Here is a 21,514-nt window from a genome sequence, read left to right on the forward strand (position 1 = left end):
TATCTGCAGGGCTGGGGTGATATGCTGATTCTGGTGACAGTATAACCTATCTATCTGCAGGGCTGGGGTGATATGCTGGTTCTGGTGACAGTATAACCTATCTATCTGCAGGACTGGGGTGATATGCTGGGTCTGGTGACAGTAACCTATCTATCTGCAGGACTGGGGTGATATGCTGGGTCTGGTGACAGTAACCTATCTATCTGCAGGACTGGGGTGATATGCTGGGTCTGGTGACAGTAACCTATCTATCTGCAGGACTGGGGTGATATGCTGGGTCTGGTGACAGTAACCTATCTATCTGCAGGGCTGGGGTGATATGCTGGTTCTGGTGACACTAACCTATCTATCTGCAGGGCTGGGGTGATATACTGGTTCTGGTGACAGTAACCTATCTATCTGCAGGGCTGGGGTGATATGCTGGTTCTGGTGACAGTAACCTATCTATCTGCAGGGCTGGGGTGATATACTGTTCTGGTGACAGTAACCTATCTATCTGCAGGGCTGGGGTGATATGCTGGGTCTGGTGACAGTATAACCTATCTATCTGCAGGGCTGGGGTGATATGCTGGGTCTGGTGACAGTAACCTATCTATCTGCAGGACTGGGGTGATATGCTGGGTCTGGTGACACTAACCTATCTATCTGCAGGGCTGGGATGATATGCTGGTTCTGGTGACAGTAACCTATCTATCTGCAGGGCTGGGGTGATATGCTGGGTCTGGTGACAGTAACCTATCTATCTGCAGGGCTGGGGTGATATACTGGTTCTGGTGACAGTAACCTATCTATCTGCAGGGCTGGGGTGATATGCTGATTCTGGTGACAGTATAACCTATCTATCTGCAGGGCTGGGGTGATATGCTGGTTCTGGTGACAGTATAACCTATCTATCTGCAGGACTGGGGTGATATGCTGGGTCTGGTGACAGTAACCTATCTATCTGCAGGACTGGGGTGATATGCTGGTTCTGGTGACAGTAACCTATCTATCTGCAGGGCTGGGGTGATATGCTGGGTCTGGTGACAGTAACCTATCTATCTGCAGGACTGGGGTGATATGCTGGGTCTGGTGACAGTAACCTATCTATCTGCAGGACTGGGGTGATATGCTGGGTCTGGTGACAGTAACCTATCTATCTGCAGGGCTGGGGTGATATGCTGGTTCTGGTGACACTAACCTATCTATCTGCAGGGCTGGGGTGATATACTGGTTCTGGTGACAGTAACCTATCTATCTGCAGGGCTGGGGTGATATGCTGGTTCTGGTGACAGTAACCTATCTATCTGCAGGGCTGGGGTGATATACTGTTCTGGTGACAGTAACCTATCTATCTGCAGGGCTGGGGTGATATGCTGGGTCTGGTGACAGTATAACCTATCTATCTGCAGGGCTGGGGTGATATGCTGGGTCTGGTGACAGTAACCTATCTATCTGCAGGACTGGGGTGATATGCTGGGTCTGGTGACACTAACCTATCTATCTGCAGGGCTGGGATGATATGCTGGTTCTGGTGACAGTAACCTATCTATCTGCAGGGCTGGGGTGATATGCTGGGTCTGGTGACAGTAACCTATCTATCTGCAGGGCTGGGGTGATATACTGGTTCTGGTGACAGTAACCTATCTATCTGCAGGGCTGGGGTGATATACTGGTTCTGGTGACAGTAACCTATCTATCTGCAGGGCTGGGGTGATATGCTGGTTCTGGTGACAGTAACCTATCTATCTGCAGGGCTGGGGTGATTTGCTGGGTCTGGTGACAGTAACCTATCTATCTGCAGGGCTGGGGTGATATGCTGGTTCTGGTGACAGTAACCTATCTATCTGCAGGGCTGGGGTGATATGCTGGGTCTGGTGACAGTAACCTATCTATCTGCAGGGCTGGGGTGATATTCTGGTTCTGGTGAAAGTAACCTATCTATCTGCAGGGCTGGGGTGATATACTGGTTCTGGTGACAGTAACCTATCTATCTGCAGGGCTGGGATGATATGCTGGTTCTGGTGACAGTAACCTATCTATCTGCAGGGCTGGGGTGATATACTGGTTCTGGTGACAGTAACCTATCTATCTGCAGGGCTGGGATGATATGCTGGTTCTGGTGACAGTAACCTATCTATCTGCAGGACTGGGGTGATATGCTGGGTCTGGTGACAGTAACCTATCTATCTGCAGGGCTGGGATGATATGCTGGGTCTGGTGACAGTAACCTATCTATCTGCAGGGCTGGGGTGATATGCTGGTTCTGGTGACAGTAATCTATCTATCTGCAGTGCTGGAGTGATATGCTGGTTCTGGTGACAGTAACCTATCTATCTGCAGGGCTGGGGTGATATGCTGGTTCTGGTGACAGTAACCTATCTATCTGCAGGGCTGGGGTGATATACTGGTTCTGGTGACAGTATAACCTATCTATCTGCAGGGCTGGGGTGATATGCTGGGTCTGGTGACAGTAACCTATCTATCTGCAGGGCTGGGATGATATGCTGGGTCTGGTGACAGTAACCTATCTATCTGCAGGGCTGGGGTGATATTCTGGTTCTGGTGACAGTAACCTATCTATCTGCAGGGCTGGGGTGATATGCTGGGTCTGGTGACAGTAACCTATCTATCTGCAGGGCTGGGGTGATATGCTGGTTCTGGTGACAGTAACCTATCTATCTGCAGGGCTGGGGTGATATACTGGTTCTGGTGACACTAACCTATCTATCTGCAGGACTGGGGTGATATACTGGTTCTGGTGACAGTATAACCTATCTATCTGCAGGGCTGGGGTGATATGCTGGGTCTGGTGACAGTAACCTATCTATCTGCAGGGCTGGGATGATATGCTGGGTCTGGTGACAGTAACCTATCTATCTGCAGGGCTGGGGTGATATTCTGGTTCTGGTGACAGTAACCTATCTATCTGCAGGGCTGGGGTGATATGCTGGGTCTGGTGACAGTAACCTATCTATCTGCAGGGCTGGGATGATATGCTGGGTCTGGTGACAGTAACCTATCTATCTGCAGGGCTGGGGTGATATACTGGTTCTGGTGACACTAACCTATCTATCTGCAGGGCTGGGGTGATATGCTGGGTCTGGTGACAGTATAACCTATCTATCTGCAGGGCTGGGATGATATGCTGGGTCTGGTGACAGTAACCTATCTATCTGCAGGGCTGGGGTGATATTCTGGTTCTGGTGACAGTAACCTATCTATCTGCAGGGCTGGGGTGATATGCTGGGTCTGGTGACAGTAACCTATCTATCTGCAGGGCTGGGATGATATGCTGGGTCTGGTGACAGTAACCTATCTATCTGCAGGGCTGGGGTGATATACTGGTTCTGGTGACACTAACCTATCTATCTGCAGGGCTGGGGTGATATGCTGGGTCTGGTGACAGTATAACCTATCTATCTGCAGGGCTGGGGTGATATGCTGGGTCTGGTGACAGTAACCTATCTATCTGCAGGGCTGGGGTGATATACTGGTTCTGGTGACACTAAACTATCTATCTGCAAGGCTGGGGTGATATGCTGGGTCTGGTGACAGTATAACCTATCTATCTGCAGGGCTGGGGTGATATGCTGGGTCTGGTGACAGTAACCTATCTATCTGCAGGACTGGGGTGATATGCTGGGTCTGGTGACAGTAACCTATCTATCTGCAGGGCTGGGATGATATGCTGGGTCTGGTGACAGTAACCTATCTATCTGCAGGGCTGGGGTGATATACTGGTTCTGGTGACAGTATAACCTATCTATCTGCAGGACTGGGGTGATATGCTGGGTCTGGTGACAGTAACCTATCTATCTGCAGGACTGGGGTGATATGCTGGTTCTGGTGACAGTAACCTATCTATCTGCAGGGCTGGGGTGATATGCTGGGTCTGGTGACAGTAACCTATCTATCTGCAGGACTGGGGTGATATGCTGGGTCTGGTGACAGTAACCTATCTATCTGCAGGACTGGGGTGATATGCTGGGTCTGGTGACAGTAACCTATCTATCTGCAGGGCTGGGGTGATATGCTGGTTCTGGTGACACTAACCTATCTATCTGCAGGGCTGGGGTGATATACTGGTTCTGGTGACAGTAACCTATCTATCTGCAGGGCTGGGGTGATATGCTGGTTCTGGTGACAGTAACCTATCTATCTGCAGGGCTGGGGTGATATACTGTTCTGGTGACAGTAACCTATCTATCTGCAGGGCTGGGGTGATATGCTGGGTCTGGTGACAGTATAACCTATCTATCTGCAGGGCTGGGGTGATATGCTGGGTCTGGTGACAGTAACCTATCTATCTGCAGGACTGGGGTGATATGCTGGGTCTGGTGACACTAACCTATCTATCTGCAGGGCTGGGATGATATGCTGGTTCTGGTGACAGTAACCTATCTATCTGCAGGGCTGGGGTGATATGCTGGGTCTGGTGACAGTAACCTATCTATCTGCAGGGCTGGGGTGATATACTGGTTCTGGTGACAGTAACCTATCTATCTGCAGGGCTGGGGTGATATACTGGTTCTGGTGACAGTAACCTATCTATCTGCAGGGCTGGGGTGATATGCTGGTTCTGGTGACAGTAACCTATCTATCTGCAGGGCTGGGGTGATTTGCTGGGTCTGGTGACAGTAACCTATCTATCTGCAGGGCTGGGGTGATATGCTGGTTCTGGTGACAGTAACCTATCTATCTGCAGGGCTGGGGTGATATGCTGGGTCTGGTGACAGTAACCTATCTATCTGCAGGGCTGGGGTGATATTCTGGTTCTGGTGAAAGTAACCTATGTATCTGCAGGGCTGGGGTGATATACTGGTTCTGGTGACAGTAACCTATCTATCTGCAGGGCTGGGATGATATGCTGGTTCTGGTGACAGTAACCTATCTATCTGCAGGGCTGGGGTGATATACTGGTTCTGGTGACAGTAACCTATCTATCTGCAGGGCTGGGGTGATATACTGGTTCTGGTGACAGTAACCTATCTATCTGCAGGGCTGGGATGATATGCTGGTTCTGGTGACAGTAACCTATCTATCTGCAGGACTGGGGTGATATGCTGGGTCTGGTGACAGTAACCTATCTATCTGCAGGGCTGGGATGATATGCTGGGTCTGGTGACAGTAACCTATCTATCTGCAGGGCTGGGGTGATATGCTGGTTCTGGTGACAGTAATCTATCTATCTGCAGTGCTGGAGTGATATGCTGGTTCTGGTGACAGTAACCTATCTATCTGCAGGGCTGGGGTGATATGCTGGTTCTGGTGACAGTAACCTATCTATCTGCAGGGCTGGGGTGATATACTGGTTCTGGTGACAGTATAACCTATCTATCTGCAGGGCTGGGGTGATATGCTGGGTCTGGTGACAGTAACCTATCTATCTGCAGGGCTGGGATGATATGCTGGGTCTGGTGACAGTAACCTATCTATCTGCAGGGCTGGGGTGATATTCTGGTTCTGGTGACAGTAACCTATCTATCTGCAGGGCTGGGGTGATATGCTGGGTCTGGTGACAGTAACCTATCTATCTGCAGGGCTGGGGTGATATGCTGGTTCTGGTGACAGTAACCTATCTATCTGCAGGGCTGGGGTGATATACTGGTTCTGGTGACACTAACCTATCTATCTGCAGGACTGGGGTGATATACTGGTTCTGGTGACAGTATAACCTATCTATCTGCAGGGCTGGGGTGATATGCTGGGTCTGGTGACAGTAACCTATCTATCTGCAGGGCTGGGATGATATGCTGGGTCTGGTGACAGTAACCTATCTATCTGCAGGGCTGGGGTGATATTCTGGTTCTGGTGACAGTAACCTATCTATCTGCAGGGCTGGGGTGATATGCTGGGTCTGGTGACAGTAACCTATCTATCTGCAGGGCTGGGATGATATGCTGGGTCTGGTGACAGTAACCTATCTATCTGCAGGGCTGGGGTGATATACTGGTTCTGGTGACACTAACCTATCTATCTGCAGGGCTGGGGTGATATGCTGGGTCTGGTGACAGTATAACCTATCTATCTGCAGGGCTGGGATGATATGCTGGGTCTGGTGACAGTAACCTATCTATCTGCAGGGCTGGGGTGATATTCTGGTTCTGGTGACAGTAACCTATCTATCTGCAGGGCTGGGGTGATATGCTGGGTCTGGTGACAGTAACCTATCTATCTGCAGGGCTGGGATGATATGCTGGGTCTGGTGACAGTAACCTATCTATCTGCAGGGCTGGGGTGATATACTGGTTCTGGTGACACTAACCTATCTATCTGCAGGGCTGGGGTGATATGCTGGGTCTGGTGACAGTATAACCTATCTATCTGCAGGGCTGGGGTGATATGCTGGGTCTGGTGACAGTAACCTATCTATCTGCAGGGCTGGGGTGATATACTGGTTCTGGTGACACTAAACTATCTATCTGCAAGGCTGGGGTGATATGCTGGGTCTGGTGACAGTATAACCTATCTATCTGCAGGGCTGGGGTGATATGCTGGGTCTGGTGACAGTAACCTATCTATCTGCAGGACTGGGGTGATATGCTGGGTCTGGTGACAGTAACCTATCTATCTGCAGGGCTGGGATGATATGCTGGGTCTGGTGACAGTAACCTATCTATCTGCAGGGCTGGGGTGATATACTGGTTCTGGTGACACTAACCTATCTATCTGCAGGGCTGGGGTGATATGCTGGGTCTGGTGACAGTATAACCTATCTATCTGCAGGGCTGGGGTGATATGCTGGGTCTGGTGACAGTAACCTATCTATCTGCAGGGCTGGGGTGATATACTGGTTCTGGTGACAGTAACCTATCTATCTGCAGGGCTGGGATGATATGCTGGTTCTGGTGACAGTAATCTATCTATCTGCAGGGCTGGGGTGATATGCTGGGTCTGGTGGCAGTAACCTATCTATCTGCAGGGCTGGGGTGATATGCTGATTCTGGTGACAGTATAACCTATCTATCTGCAGGGCTGGGGTGATATGCTGGTTCTGGTGACAGTATAACCTATCTATCTGCAGGACTGGGGTGATATGCTGGGTCTGGTGACAGTAACCTATCTATCTGCAGGACTGGGGTGATATGCTGGTTCTGGTGACAGTAACCTATCTATCTGCAGGGCTGGGGTGATATGCTGGTTCTGGTGACAGTAACTTATCTATCTGCAGGGCTGGGGTGATATGCTGGGTCTGGTGGCAGTAACCTATCTATCTGCAGGGCTGGGGTGATCTGCTGATTCTGGTGACAGTATAACCTATCTATCTGCAGGGCTGGGGTGATATGCTGGTTCTGGTGACAGTATAACCTATCTATCTGCAGGACTGGGGTGATATGCTGGGTCTGGTGACAGTAACCTATCTATCTGCAGGACTGGGGTGATATGCTGGTTCTGGTGACAGTAACCTATCTATCTGCAGGGCTGGGGTGATATGCTGGGTCTGGTGACAGTAACCTATCTATCTGCAGGACTGGGGTGATATGCTGGGTCTGGTGACAGTAAACTATCTATCTGCAGGGCTGGGGTGATATGCTGGTTCTGGTGACACTAACCTATCTATCTGCAGGGTTGGGGTGATATACTGGTTCTGGTTACAGTAACCTATCTATCTGCAGGGCTGGGGTGATATGCTGGTTCTTGTGACAGTAACCTATCTATCTGCAGGGCTGGGGTGATATACTGGTTCTGGTGACAGTAACCTATCTATCTGCAGGGCTGGGGTGATATGCTGGGTCTGGTGACAGTATAACCTATCTATCTGCAGGGCTGGGATGATATGCTGGTTCTGGTGACAGTAACCTATCTATCTTCAGGGCTGGGGTGATATGCTGGGTCTGGTGACAGTAACCTATCTATCTGCAGGGCTGGGGTGATATTCTGGTTCTGGTGACAGTAACCTATCTATCTGCAGTGCTGGAGTGATATGCTGGTTCTGGTGATGGTAACCTATCTATCTGCAGTGCTGGGGTGATATGCTGGCTCTGGTGACAGTAACCTATCTATCTGCAGGGCTGGGGTGATATGCTGGGTCTGGTGACAGTAACCTATCTATCTGCAGGGTTGGGGTGATATGCTGGGTCTGGTGACAGTAACCTATCTATCTGCAGGGCTGGCGTGATATGCTGGTTCTGGTGACAGTAACCTATCTATCTGCAGGGCTGGGGTGATATGCTGGTTCTGGTGACAGTAACCTATCTATCTGCAGTGCTGGGGTGATATGCTGGGTCTGGTAACAGTAACCTATCTATCTGCAGGGCTGGGGTGATATGCTGGTACTGGTGACAGTAACCTATCTATCTGCAGGGCTGGGGTGATATACTGGTTCTGGTGACAGTAACCTATCTATCTGCAGGGCTGGGATGATATGCTGGTTCTGGTGACAGTAACCTATCTATCTGCAGGGCTGGGGTGATATACTGGTTCTGGTGACAGTAACCTATCTATCTGCAGGGCTGGGATGATATGCTGGTTCTGGTGACAGTAACCTATCTATCTGCAGGGCTGGGGTGATATGCTGATTCTGGTGACAGTATAACCTATCTATCTGCAGGGCTGGGGTGATATGCTGGTTCTGGTGACAGTATAACCTATCTATCTGCAGGGCTGGGGTGATATGCTGGTTCTGGTGACAGTAACCTATCTATCTGCAGGGCTGGGGTGATATACTGGTTCTGGTGACAGTAACCTATCTATCTGCAGGGCTGGGATGATATGCTGGTTCTGGTGACAGTAACCTATCTATCTGCAGGGCTGGGGTGATATACTGGTTCTGGTGACAGTAACCTATCTATCTGCAGGGCTGGGGTGATATGCTGATTCTGGTGACAGTATAACCTATCTATCTGCAGGGCTGGGGTGATATGCTGGTTCTGGTGACAGTATAACCTATCTATCTGCAGGGCTGGGGTGATATGCTGGTTCTGGTGACAGTAACCTATCTATCTGCAGGGCTGGGGTGATATGCTGGTTCTGGTGACAGTAACCTATCTATCTGCAGGACTGGGGTGATATGCTGGTTCTGGTGACAGTAACCTATCTATCTGCAGGGCTGGGGTGATATGCTGGTTCTGGTGACAGTAACCTATCTATCTGCAGGGCTGGGGTGATATGCTGGGTCTGGTGGCAGTAACCTATCTATCTGCAGGGCTGGGGTGATATGCTGATTCTGGTGACAGTATAACCTATCTATCTGCAGGGCTGGGGTGATATGCTGGTTCTGGTGACAGTATAACCTATCTATCTGCAGGACTGGGGTGATATGCTGGGTCTGGTGACAGTAACCTATCTATCTGCAGGACTGGGGTGATATGCTGGTTCTGGTGACAGTAACCTATCTATCTGCAGGGCTGGGGTGATATGCTGGGTCTGGTGACAGTAACCTATCTATCTGCAGGACTGGGGTGATATGCTGGGTCTGGTGACAGTAACCTATCTATCTGCAGGACTGGGGTGATATGCTGGGTCTGGTGACAGTAACCTATCTATCTGCAGGGCTGGGGTGATATGCTGGTTCTGGTGACACTAACCTATCTATCTGCAGGGCTGGGGTGATATACTGGTTCTGGTGACAGTAACCTATCTATCTGCAGGGCTGGGGTGATATGCTGGTTCTGGTGACAGTAACCTATCTATCTGCAGGGCTGGGGTGATATACTGGTTCTGGTGACAGTAACCTATCTATCTGCAGGGCTGGGGTGATATGCTGGGTCTGGTGACAGTATAACCTATCTATCTGCAGGGCTGGGGTGATATGCTGGGTCTGGTGACAGTAACCTATCTATCTGCAGGACTGGGGTGATATGCTGGGTCTGGTGACACTAACCTATCTATCTGCAGGGCTGGGATGATATGCTGGTTCTGGTGACAGTAGCCTATCTATCTGCAGGGCTGGGGTGATATGCTGGGTCTGGTGACAGTAACCTATCTATCTGCAGGGCTGGGGTGATATACTGGTTCTGGTGACAGTAACCTATCTATCTGCAGGGCTGGGGTGATATACTGGTTCTGGTGACAGTAACCTATCTATCTGCAGGGCTGGGGTGATATGCTGATTCTGGTGACAGTATAACCTATCTATCTGCAGGGCTGGGGTGATATGCTGGTTCTGGTGACAGTATAACCTATCTATCTGCAGGACTGGGGTGATATGCTGGGTCTGGTGACAGTAACCTATCTATCTGCAGGACTGGGGTGATATGCTGGTTCTGGTGACAGTAACCTATCTATCTGCAGGGCTGGGGTGATATGCTGGGTCTGGTGACAGTAACCTATCTATCTGCAGGACTGGGGTGATATGCTGGGTCTGGTGACAGTAACCTATCTATCTGCAGGACTGGGGTGATATGCTGGGTCTGGTGACAGTAACCTATCTATCTGCAGGGCTGGGGTGATATGCTGGTTCTGGTGACACTAACCTATCTATCTGCAGGGCTGGGGTGATATACTGGTTCTGGTGACAGTAACCTATCTATCTGCAGGGCTGGGGTGATATGCTGGTTCTGGTGACAGTAACCTATCTATCTGCAGGGCTGGGGTGATATACTGTTCTGGTGACAGTAACCTATCTATCTGCAGGGCTGGGGTGATATGCTGGGTCTGGTGACAGTATAACCTATCTATCTGCAGGGCTGGGGTGATATGCTGGGTCTGGTGACAGTAACCTATCTATCTGCAGGACTGGGGTGATATGCTGGGTCTGGTGACACTAACCTATCTATCTGCAGGGCTGGGATGATATGCTGGTTCTGGTGACAGTAACCTATCTATCTGCAGGGCTGGGGTGATATGCTGGGTCTGGTGACAGTAACCTATCTATCTGCAGGGCTGGGGTGATATACTGGTTCTGGTGACAGTAACCTATCTATCTGCAGGGCTGGGGTGATATACTGGTTCTGGTGACAGTAACCTATCTATCTGCAGGGCTGGGGTGATATGCTGGTTCTGGTGACAGTAACCTATCTATCTGCAGGGCTGGGGTGATTTGCTGGGTCTGGTGACAGTAACCTATCTATCTGCAGGGCTGGGGTGATATGCTGGTTCTGGTGACAGTAACCTATCTATCTGCAGGGCTGGGGTGATATGCTGGGTCTGGTGACAGTAACCTATCTATCTGCAGGGCTGGGGTGATATTCTGGTTCTGGTGACAGTAACCTATCTATCTGCAGGGCTGGGGTGATATACTGGTTCTGGTGACAGTAACCTATCTATCTGCAGGGCTGGGATGATATGCTGGTTCTGGTGACAGTAACCTATCTATCTGCAGGGCTGGGGTGATATACTGGTTCTGGTGACAGTAACCTATCTATCTGCAGGGCTGGGATGATATGCTGGTTCTGGTGACAGTAACCTATCTATCTGCAGGACTGGGGTGATATGCTGGGTCTGGTGACAGTAACCTATCTATCTGCAGGGCTGGGATGATATGCTGGGTCTGGTGACAGTAACCTATCTATCTGCAGGGCTGGGGTGATATGCTGGTTCTGGTGACAGTAATCTATCTATCTGCAGTGCTGGAGTGATATGCTGGTTCTGGTGACAGTAACCTATCTATCTGCAGGGCTGGGGTGATATGCTGGTTCTGGTGACAGTAACCTATCTATCTGCAGGGCTGGGGTGATATACTGGTTCTGGTGACAGTATAACCTATCTATCTGCAGGGCTGGGGTGATATGCTGGGTCTGGTGACAGTAACCTATCTATCTGCAGGGCTGGGATGATATGCTGGGTCTGGTGACAGTAACCTATCTATCTGCAGGGCTGGGGTGATATTCTGGTTCTGGTGACAGTAACCTATCTATCTGCAGGGCTGGGGTGATATTCTGGTTCTGGTGACAGTAACCTATCTATCTGCAGGGCTGGGATGATATGCTGGGTCTGGTGACAGTAACCTATCTATCTGCAGGGCTGGGGTGATATACTGGTTCTGGTGACACTAACCTATCTATCTGCAGGGCTGGGGTGATATGATGGGTCTGGTGACAGTATAACCTATCTATCTGCAGGGCTGGGGTGATATGCTGGTTCTGGTGACAGTAACCTATCTATCTGCAGGGCTGGGATGATATGCTGGGTCTGGTGACAGTAACCTATCTATCTGCAGGACTGGGGGGATATACTGGTTCTGGTGACACTAACCTATCTATCTGCAGGGCTGGGATGATATGCTGGGTCTGGTGACAGTAACCTATCTATCTGCAGGGCTGGGGTGATATTCTGGTTCTGGTGACAGTAACCTATCTATCTGCAGGGCTGGGGTGATATGCTGGGTCTGGTGACAGTAACCTATCTATCTGCAGGGCTGGGATGATATGCTGGGTCTGGTGACAGTAACCTATCTATCTGCAGGGCTGGGGTGATATACTGGTTCTGGTGACACTAACCTATCTATCTGCAGGGCTGGGGTGATATGCTGGGTCTGGTGACAGTATAACCTATCTATCTGCAGGGCTGGGGTGATATGCTGGGTCTGGTGACAGTAACCTATCTATCTGCAGGGCTGGGGTGATATACTGGTTCTGGTGACACTAACCTATCTATCTGCAGGGCTGGGGTGATATGCTGGGTCTGGTGACAGTATAACCTATCTATCTGCAGGGCTGGGGTGATATGCTGGGTCTGGTGACAGTAACCTATCTATCTGCAGGACTGGGGTGATATGCTGGGTCTGGTGACAGTAACCTATCTATCTGCAGGGCTGGGATGATATGCTGGGTCTGGTGACAGTAACCTATCTATCTGCAGGGCTGGGGTGATATACTGGTTCTGGTGACACTAACCTATCTATCTGCAGGGCTGGGGTGATATGCTGGGTCTGGTGACAGTATAACCTATCTATCTGCAGGGCTGGGGTGATATGCTGGGTCTGGTGACAGTAACCTATCTATCTGCAGGGCTGGGATGATATGCTGGGTCTGGTGACAGTAACCTATCTATCTGCAGGGCTGGGGTGATATACTGGTTCTGGTGACACTAACCTATCTATCTGCAGGGCTGGGATGATATGCTGGGTCTGGTGACAGTAACCTATCTATCTGCAGGGCTGGGGTGATATTCTGGTTCTGGTGACAGTAACCTATCTATCTGCAGGGCTGGGGTGATATGCTGCGTCTGGTGACAGTAACCTATCTATCTGCAGGGCTGGGATGATATGCTGGGTCTGGTGACAGTAACCTATCTATCTGCAGGGCTGGGGTGATATACTGGTTCTGGTGACACTAACCTATCTATCTGCAGGGCTGGGGTGATATGCTGGGTCTGGTGACAGTATAACCTATCTATCTGCAGGGCTGGGGTATTATGCTGGGTCTGGTGACAGTAACCTATCTATCTGCAGGGCTGGGGTGATATACTGGTTCTGGTGACACTAACCTATCTATCTGCAGGGCTGGGGTGATATGCTGGGTCTGGTGACAGTATAACCTATCTATCTGCAGGGCTGGGGTGATATGCTGGGTCTGGTGACAGTAACCTATCTATCTGCAGGACTGGGGTGATATGCTGGGTCTGGTGACACTAACCTATCTATCTGCAGGGCTGGGATGATATGCTGGTTCTGGTGACAGTAACCTATCTATCTGCAGGGCTGGGGTGATATGCTGGGTCTGGTGACAGTAACCTATCTATCTGCAGGGCTGGGGTGATATACTGGTTCTGGTGACAGTAACCTATCTATCTGCAGGGCTGGGGTGATATGCTGGGTCTGGTGACAGTAACCTATCTATCTGCAGGGCTGGGGTGATATACTGGTTCTGGTGACAGTAACCTATCTATCTGCAGGGCTGCGGTGATATACTGGTTCTGGTCACAGTAACCTATCTATCTGCAGGGCTGGGGTGATATGCTGGTTCTGGTGACAGTAACCTATCTATCTGCAGGGCTGGGGTGATTTGCTGGGTCTGGTGACAGTAACCTATCTATCTGCAGGGCTGGGGTGATATGCTGGTTCTGGTGACAGTAACCTATCTATCTGCAGGGCTGGGGTGATATGCTGGGTCTGGTGACAGTAACCTATCTATCTGCAGGGCTGGGGTGATATTCTGGTTCTGGTGACAGTAACCTATCTATCTGCAGGGCTGGGGTGATATACTGGTTCTGGTGACAGTAACCTATCTATCTGCAGGGCTGGGATGATATGCTGGTTCTGGTGACAGTAACCTATCTATCTGCAGGGCTGGGGTGATATACTGGTTCTGGTGACAGTAACCTATCTATCTGCAGGGCTGGGATGATATGCTGGTTCTGGTGACAGTAACCTATCTATCTGCAGGACTGGGGTGATATGCTGGGTCTGGTGACAGTAACCTATCTATCTGCAGGGCTGGGATGATATGCTGGGTCTGGTGACAGTAACCTATCTATCTGCAGGGCTGGGGTGATATGCTGGTTCTGGTGACAGTAATCTATCTATCTGCAGTGCTGGAGTGATATGCTGGTTCTGGTGACAGTAACCTATCTATCTGCAGGGCTGGGGTGATATGCTGGTTCTGGTGACAGTAACCTATCTATCTGCAGGGCTGGGGTGATATACTGGTTCTGGTGACAGTATAACCTATCTATCTGCAGGGCTGGGGTGATATGCTGGGTCTGGTGACAGTAACCTATCTATCTGCAGGGCTGGGATGATATGCTGGGTCTGGTGACAGTAACCTATCTATCTGCAGGGCTGGGGTGATATTCTGGTTCTGGTGACAGTAACCTATCTATCTGCAGGGCTGGGGTGATATGCTGGGTCTGGTGACAGTAACCTATCTATCTGCAGGGCTGAGATGATATGCTGGGTCTGGTGACAGTAACCTATCTATCTGCAGGGCTGGGGTGATATACTGGTTCTGGTGGCACTAACCTATCTATCTGCAGGGCTGGGGTGATATGCTGGGTCTGGTGACAGTATAACCTATCTATCTGCAGGGCTGGGGTGATATGCTGGTTCTGGTGACAGTAACCTATCTATCTGCAGGGCTGGGATGATATGCTGGGTCTGGTGACAGTAACCTATCTATCTGCAGGACTGGGGGGATATACTGGTTCTGGTGACACTAACCTATCTATCTGCAGGGCTGGGATGATATGCTGGGTCTGGTGACAGTAACCTATCTATCTGCAGGGCTGGGGTGATATTCTGGTTCTGGTGACAGTAACCTATCTATCTGCAGGGCTGGGGTGATATGCTGGGTCTGGTGACAGTAACCTATCTATCTGCAGGGCTGGGGTGATATACTGGTTCTGGTGACACTAACCTATCTATCTGCAGGGCTGGGGTGATATGCTGGGTCTGGTGACAGTATAACCTATCTATCTGCAGGGCTGGGGTGAAATGCTGGGTCTGGTGACATTAACCTATCTATCTGCAGGGCTGGGGTGATATACTGGTTCTGGTGACACTAACCTATCTATCTGCAGGGCTGGGGTGATATGCTGGGTCTGGTGACAGTATAACCTATCTATCTGCAGGGCTGGGGTGATATGCTGGGTCTGGTGACAGTAACCTATCTATCTGCAGGACTGGGGTGATATGCTGGGTCTGGTGACACTAACCTATCTATCTGCAGGGCTGGGATGATATGCTGGTTCTGGTGACAGTAACCTATCTATCTGCAGGGCTGGGGTGATATGCTGGGTCTGGTGACAGTAACCTATCTATCTGCAGGGCTGGGATGATATGCTGGGTCTGGTGACAGTAACCTATCTATCTGCAGGGCTGGGGTGATATACTGGTTCTGGTGACACTAACCTATCTATCTGCAGGGCTGGGGTGATATGCTGGGTCTGGTGACAGTATAACCTATCTATCTGCAGGGCTGGGGTGATATGCTGGGTCTGGTGACATTAACCTATCTATCTGCAGGGCTGGGGTGATATACTGGTTCTGGTGACACTAACCTATCTATCTGCAGGGCTGGGGTGATATGCTGGGTCTGGTGACAGTATAACCTATCTATCTGCAGGGCTGGGGTGATATGCTGGGTCTGGTGACAGTAACCTATCTATCTGCAGGACTGGGGTGATATGCTGGGTCTGGTGACACTAACCTATCTATCTGCAGGGCTGGGATGATATGCTGGTTCTGGTGACAGTAACCTATCTATCTGCAGGGCTGGGGTGATATGCTGGGTCTGGTGACAGTAACCTATCTATCTGCAGGGCTGGGGTGATATACTGGTTCTGGTGACAGTAACCTATCTATCTGCAGGGCTGGGGTGATATGCTGGGTCTGGTGACAGTAACCTATCTATCTGCAGGGCTGGGGTGATATACTGGTTCTGGTGACAGTAACCTATCTATCTGCAGGGCTGGGGTGATATACTGGTTCTGGTGACAGTAACCTATCTATCTGCAGGGCTGGGGTGATATGCTGGTTCTGGTGACAGTAACCTATCTATCTGCAGGGCTGGGGTGATTTGCTGGGTCTGGTGACAGTAACCTATCTATCTGCAGGGCTGGGGTGATATGCTGGTTCTGGTGACAGTAACCTATCTATCTGCAGGGCTGGGGTGATATGCTGGGTCTGGTGACAGTAACCTATCTATCTGCAGGGCTGGGGTGATATTCTGGTTCTGGTGACAGTAACCTATCTATCTGCAGGGCTGGGGTGATATACTGGTTCTGGTGACAGTAACCTATCTATCTGCAGGGCTGGGATGATATGATGGTTCTGGTGACAGTAACCTATCTATCTGCAGGGCTGGGGTGATATACTGGTTCTGGTGACAGTAACCTATCTATCTGCAGGGCTGGGATGATATGCTGGTTCTGGTGACAGTAACCTATCTATCTGCAGGACTGGGGTGATATGCTGGGTCTGGTGACAGTAACCTATCTATCTGCAGGGCTGGGATGATATGCTGGGTCTGGTGACAGTAACCTATCTATCTGCAGGGCTGGGGTGATATGCTGGTTCTGGTGACAGTAATCTATCTATCTGCAGTGCTGGAGTGATATGCTGGTTCTGGTGACAGTAACCTATCTATCTGCAGGGCTGGGGTGATATGCTGGTTCTGGTGACAGTAACCTATCTATCTGCAGGGCTGGGGTGATATACTGGTTCTGGTGACAGTATAACCTATCTATCTGCAGGGCTGGGGTGATATGCTGGGTCTGGTGACAGTAACCTATCTATCTGCAGGGCTGGGATGATATGCTGGGTCTGGTGACAGTAACCTATCTATCTGCAGGGCTGGGGTGATATTCTGGTTCTGGTGACAGTAACCTATCTATCTGCAGGGCTGGGGTGATATGCTGGGTCTGGTGACAGTAACCTATCTATCTGCAGGGCTGGGATGATATGCTGGGTCTGGTGACAGTAACCTATCTATCTGCAGGGCTGGGGTGATATACTGGTTCTGGTGACACTAACCTATCTATCTGCAGGGCTGGGGTGATATGCTGGGTCTGGTGACAGTATAACCTATCTATCTGCAGGGCTGGGGTGATATGCTGGTTCTGGTGACAGTAACCTATCTATCTGCAGGGCTGGGATGATATGCTGGGTCTGGTGACAGTAACCTATCTATCTGCAGGACTGGGGGGATATACTGGTTCTGGTGACACTAACCTATCTATCTGCAGGGCTGGGATGATATGCTGGGTCTGGTGACAGTAACCTATCTATCTGCAGGGCTGGGGTGATATTCTGGTTCTGGTGACAGTAACCTATCTATCTGCAGGGCTGGGGTGATATGCTGGGTCTGGTGACAGTAACCTATCTATCTGCAGGGCTGGGATGATATGCTGGGTCTGGTGACAGTAACCTATCTATCTGCAGGACTGGGGTGATATACTGGTTCTGGTGACACTAACCTATCTATCTGCAGGGCTGGGGTGATATGCTGGGTCTGGTGACAGTATAACCTATCTATCTGCAGGGCTGGGGTGATATGCTGGGTCTGGTGACAGTAACCTATCTATCTGCAGGGCTGGGGTGATATACTGGTTCTGGTGACACTAACCTATCTATCTGCAGGGCTGGGGTGATATGCTGGGTCTGGTGACAGTATAACCTATCTATCTGCAGGGCTGGGGTGATATGCTGGGTCTGGTGACAGTAACCTATCTATCTGCAGGACTGGGGTGATATGCTGGGTCTGGTGACAGTAACCTATCTATCTGCAGGGCTGGGATGATATGCTGGGTCTGGTGACAGTAACCTATCTATCTGCAGGGCTGGGGTGATATACTGGTTCTGGTGACACTAACCTATCTATCTGCAGGGCTGGGGTGATATGCTGGGTCTGGTGACAGTATAACCTATCTATCTGCAGGGCTGGGGTGATATGCTGGGTCTGGTGACAGTAACCTATCTATCTGCAGGGCTGGGATGATATGCTGGGTCTGGTGACAGTAACCTATCTATCTGCAGGGCTGGGGTGATATACTGGTTCTGGTGACACTAACCTATCTATCTGCAGGGCTGGGATGATATGCTGGGTCTGGTGACAGTAACCTATCTATCTGCAGGGCTGGGGTGATATTCTGGTTCTGGTGACAGTAACCTATCTATCTGCAGGGCTGGGGTGATATGCTGCGTCTGGTGACAGTAACCTATCTATCTGCAGGGCTGGGATGATATGCTGGGTCTGGTGACAGTAACCTATCTATCTGCAGGGCTGGGGTGATATACTGGTTCTGGTGACACTAACCTATCTATCTGCAGGGCTGGGGTGATATGCTGGGTCTGGTGACAGTATAACCTATCTATCTGCAGGGCTGGGGTGATATGCTGGGTCTGGTGACAGTAACCTATCTATCTTCAGGGCTGGGGTGATATACTGGTTCTGGTGACACTAACCTATCTATCTGCAGGGCTGGGGTGATATGCTGGGTCTGGTGACAGTATAACCTATCTATCTGCAGGGCTGGGGTGATATGCTGGGTCTGGTGACAGTAACCTATCTATCTGCAGGACTGGGGTGATATGCTGGGTCTGGTGACAGTAACCTATCTATCTGCAGGGCTGGGATGATATGCTGGGTCTGGTGACAGTAACCTATCTATCTGCAGGGCTGGGGTGATATACTGGTTCTGGTGACACTAACCTATCTATCTGCAGGGCTGGGGTGATATGCTGGGTCTGGTGACAGTATAACCTATCTATCTGCAGGGCTGGGGTGATATGCTGGGTCTGGTGACAGTAACCTATCTATCTGCAGGGCTGGGATGATATGCTGGGTCTGGTGACAGTAACCTATCTATCTGCAGGGCTGGGGTGATATACTGGTTCTGGTGACACTAACCTATCTATCTGCAGGGCTGGGATGATATGCTGGGTCTGGTGACAGTAACCTATCTATCTGCAGGGCTGGGGTGATATTCTGGTTCTGGTGACAGTAACCTATCTATCTGCAGGGCTGGGGTGATATGCTGGGTCTGGTGACAGTAACCTATCTATCTGCAGGGCTGGGATGATATGCTGGGTCTGGTGACAGTAACCTATCTATCTGCAGGGCTGGGGTGATATACTGGTTCTGGTGACACTAACCTATCTATCTGCAGGGCTGGGGTGATATGCTGGGTCTGGTGACAGTATAACCTATCTATCTGCAGGGCTGGGGTGATATGCTGGGTCTGGTGACAGTAACCTATCTATCTGCAGGGCTGGGGTGATATGCTGGGTCTGGTGACAGTATAACCTATCTATCTGCAGGGCTGGGGTGATATACTGGTTCTGGTGACACTAACCTATCTATCTGCAGGGCTGGGGTGATATGCTGGGTCTGGTGACAGTATAACCTATCTATCTGCAGGGCTGGGGTGATATGCTGGGTCTGGTGACAGTAACCTATCTATCTGCAGGACTGGGGTGATATGCTGGGTCTGGTGACAGTAACCTATCTATCTGCAGGGCTGGGATGATATGCTGGGTCTGGTGACAGTAACCTATCTATCTGCAGGGCTGGGGTGATATACTGGTTCTGGTGACACTAACCTATCTATCTGCAGGGCTGGGGTGATATGCTGGGTCTGGTGACAGTATAACCTATCTATCTGCAGGGCTGGGGTGATATGCTGGGTCTGGTGACAGTAACCTATCTATCTGCAGGGCTGGGATGATATGCTGGGTCTGGTGACAGTAACCTATCTATCTGCAGGGCTGGGGTGATATACTGGTTCTGGTGACACTAACCTATCTATCTGCAGGGCTGGGATGATATGCTGGGTCTGGTGACAGTAACCTATCTATCTGCAGGGCTGGGGTGATATTCTGGTTCTGGTGACAGTAACCTATCTATCTGCAGGGCTGGGGTGATATGCTGCGTCTGGTGACAGTAACCTATCTATCTGCAGGGCTGGGATGATATGCTGGGTCTGGTGACAGTAACCTATCTATCTGCAGGGCTGGGGTGATATACTGGTTCTGGTGACACTAACCTATCTATCTGCAGGGCTGGGGTGATATGCTGGGTCTGGTGACAGTATAACCTATCTATCTGCAGGGCTGGGGTGATATGCTGGTTCTGGTGACACTAACCTATCTATCTGCAGGGCTGGGGTGATATGCTGGTTCTGGTGACAGTAACCTATCTATCTGCAGGGCTGGAGTGATATACTGGGGTCTGGTGACACTAACCTATCTATCTGCAGGGCTGGGGTGATATGCTGGTTCTGGTGACAGTAACCTATCTATCTGCAGGACTGGGGTGATTTGCTGTGTCTGGTGACAGTAACCTATCTATCTGCAGGGCTGGGGTGATATGCTGGGTCTGGTGACAGTATAACCTATCTATCTGCAGGGCTGGGGTGATATGCTGGTTCTGGTGACACTAACCTATCTATCTGCAGGGCTGGGGTGATATGCTGGTTTTGGTGACAGTAACCTATCTATCTGCAGGGCTGGAGTGATATACTGGGGTCTGGTGACACTAACCTATCTATCTGCAGGGCTGGGGTGATATGCTGGTTCTGGTGACAGTAACCTATCTATCTGCAGGGCTGGGGTGATATGCTGGTTCTGGTGACACTAACCTATCTATCTGCAGGGCTGGGGTGATATGCTGGTTCTGGTGACAGTAACCTATCTATCTGCAGGGCTGGAGTGATATACTGGGGTCTGGTGACACTAACCTATCTATCTGCAGGGCTGGGGTGATATGCTGGTTCTGGTGACAGTAACCTATCTATCTGCAGGACTGGGGGGATATGCTGGGTCTGGTGACAGTAACCTATCTATCTGCAGGGCTGGGGTGATATGCTGGGTCTGGTGACAGTATAACCTCTCTATCTGCAGGACTGGGGTGATTTGCTGGTTCTGGTGACAGTAACCTATCTATCTGCAGGACTGGGGTGATTTGCTGGTTCTGGTGACAGTAACCTATCTATCTGCAGGACTGGGGTGATATGCTGGTTCTGGTGACAGTAACCTATCTATCTGCAGGACTGGGGTGATATGCTGGTTCTGATGACAATATAACCTATCTATCTGCATTATTTTCTGACTCTGTTTCTTACGTGTCGTATTTGTCTGTCCAGGACTCGGACTCTTTCTTCTAGTTCTTCATTTATCATCTTTTCTTGCTCCTGAAATAGACAAAATGGAAAA

The 21,514-nt window shown here is 50.3% G+C and overlaps 1 protein-coding gene across 1 annotated transcript in view; it reads right to left on the reverse strand.

Annotated features, from left to right (window-relative positions):
* Positions 1-21,514, reverse strand: part of LOC142209059 (guanylate-binding protein 7-like) — a 61,812-nt gene that overhangs the window by 19,856 nt on the left and 20,442 nt on the right. The window contains exon 11 of the mRNA XM_075278002.1: positions 21,424-21,492. Coding sequence (XP_075134103.1) covers positions 21,424-21,492 — 69 coding nt within the window. The remainder of the gene's footprint in view (positions 1-21,423; positions 21,493-21,514) is intronic.

This window comes from Leptodactylus fuscus, chromosome 6 (assembly GCF_031893055.1).
Source record: "Leptodactylus fuscus isolate aLepFus1 chromosome 6, aLepFus1.hap2, whole genome shotgun sequence".
Classification (NCBI taxonomy): domain Eukaryota; kingdom Metazoa; phylum Chordata; class Amphibia; order Anura; family Leptodactylidae; genus Leptodactylus; species Leptodactylus fuscus.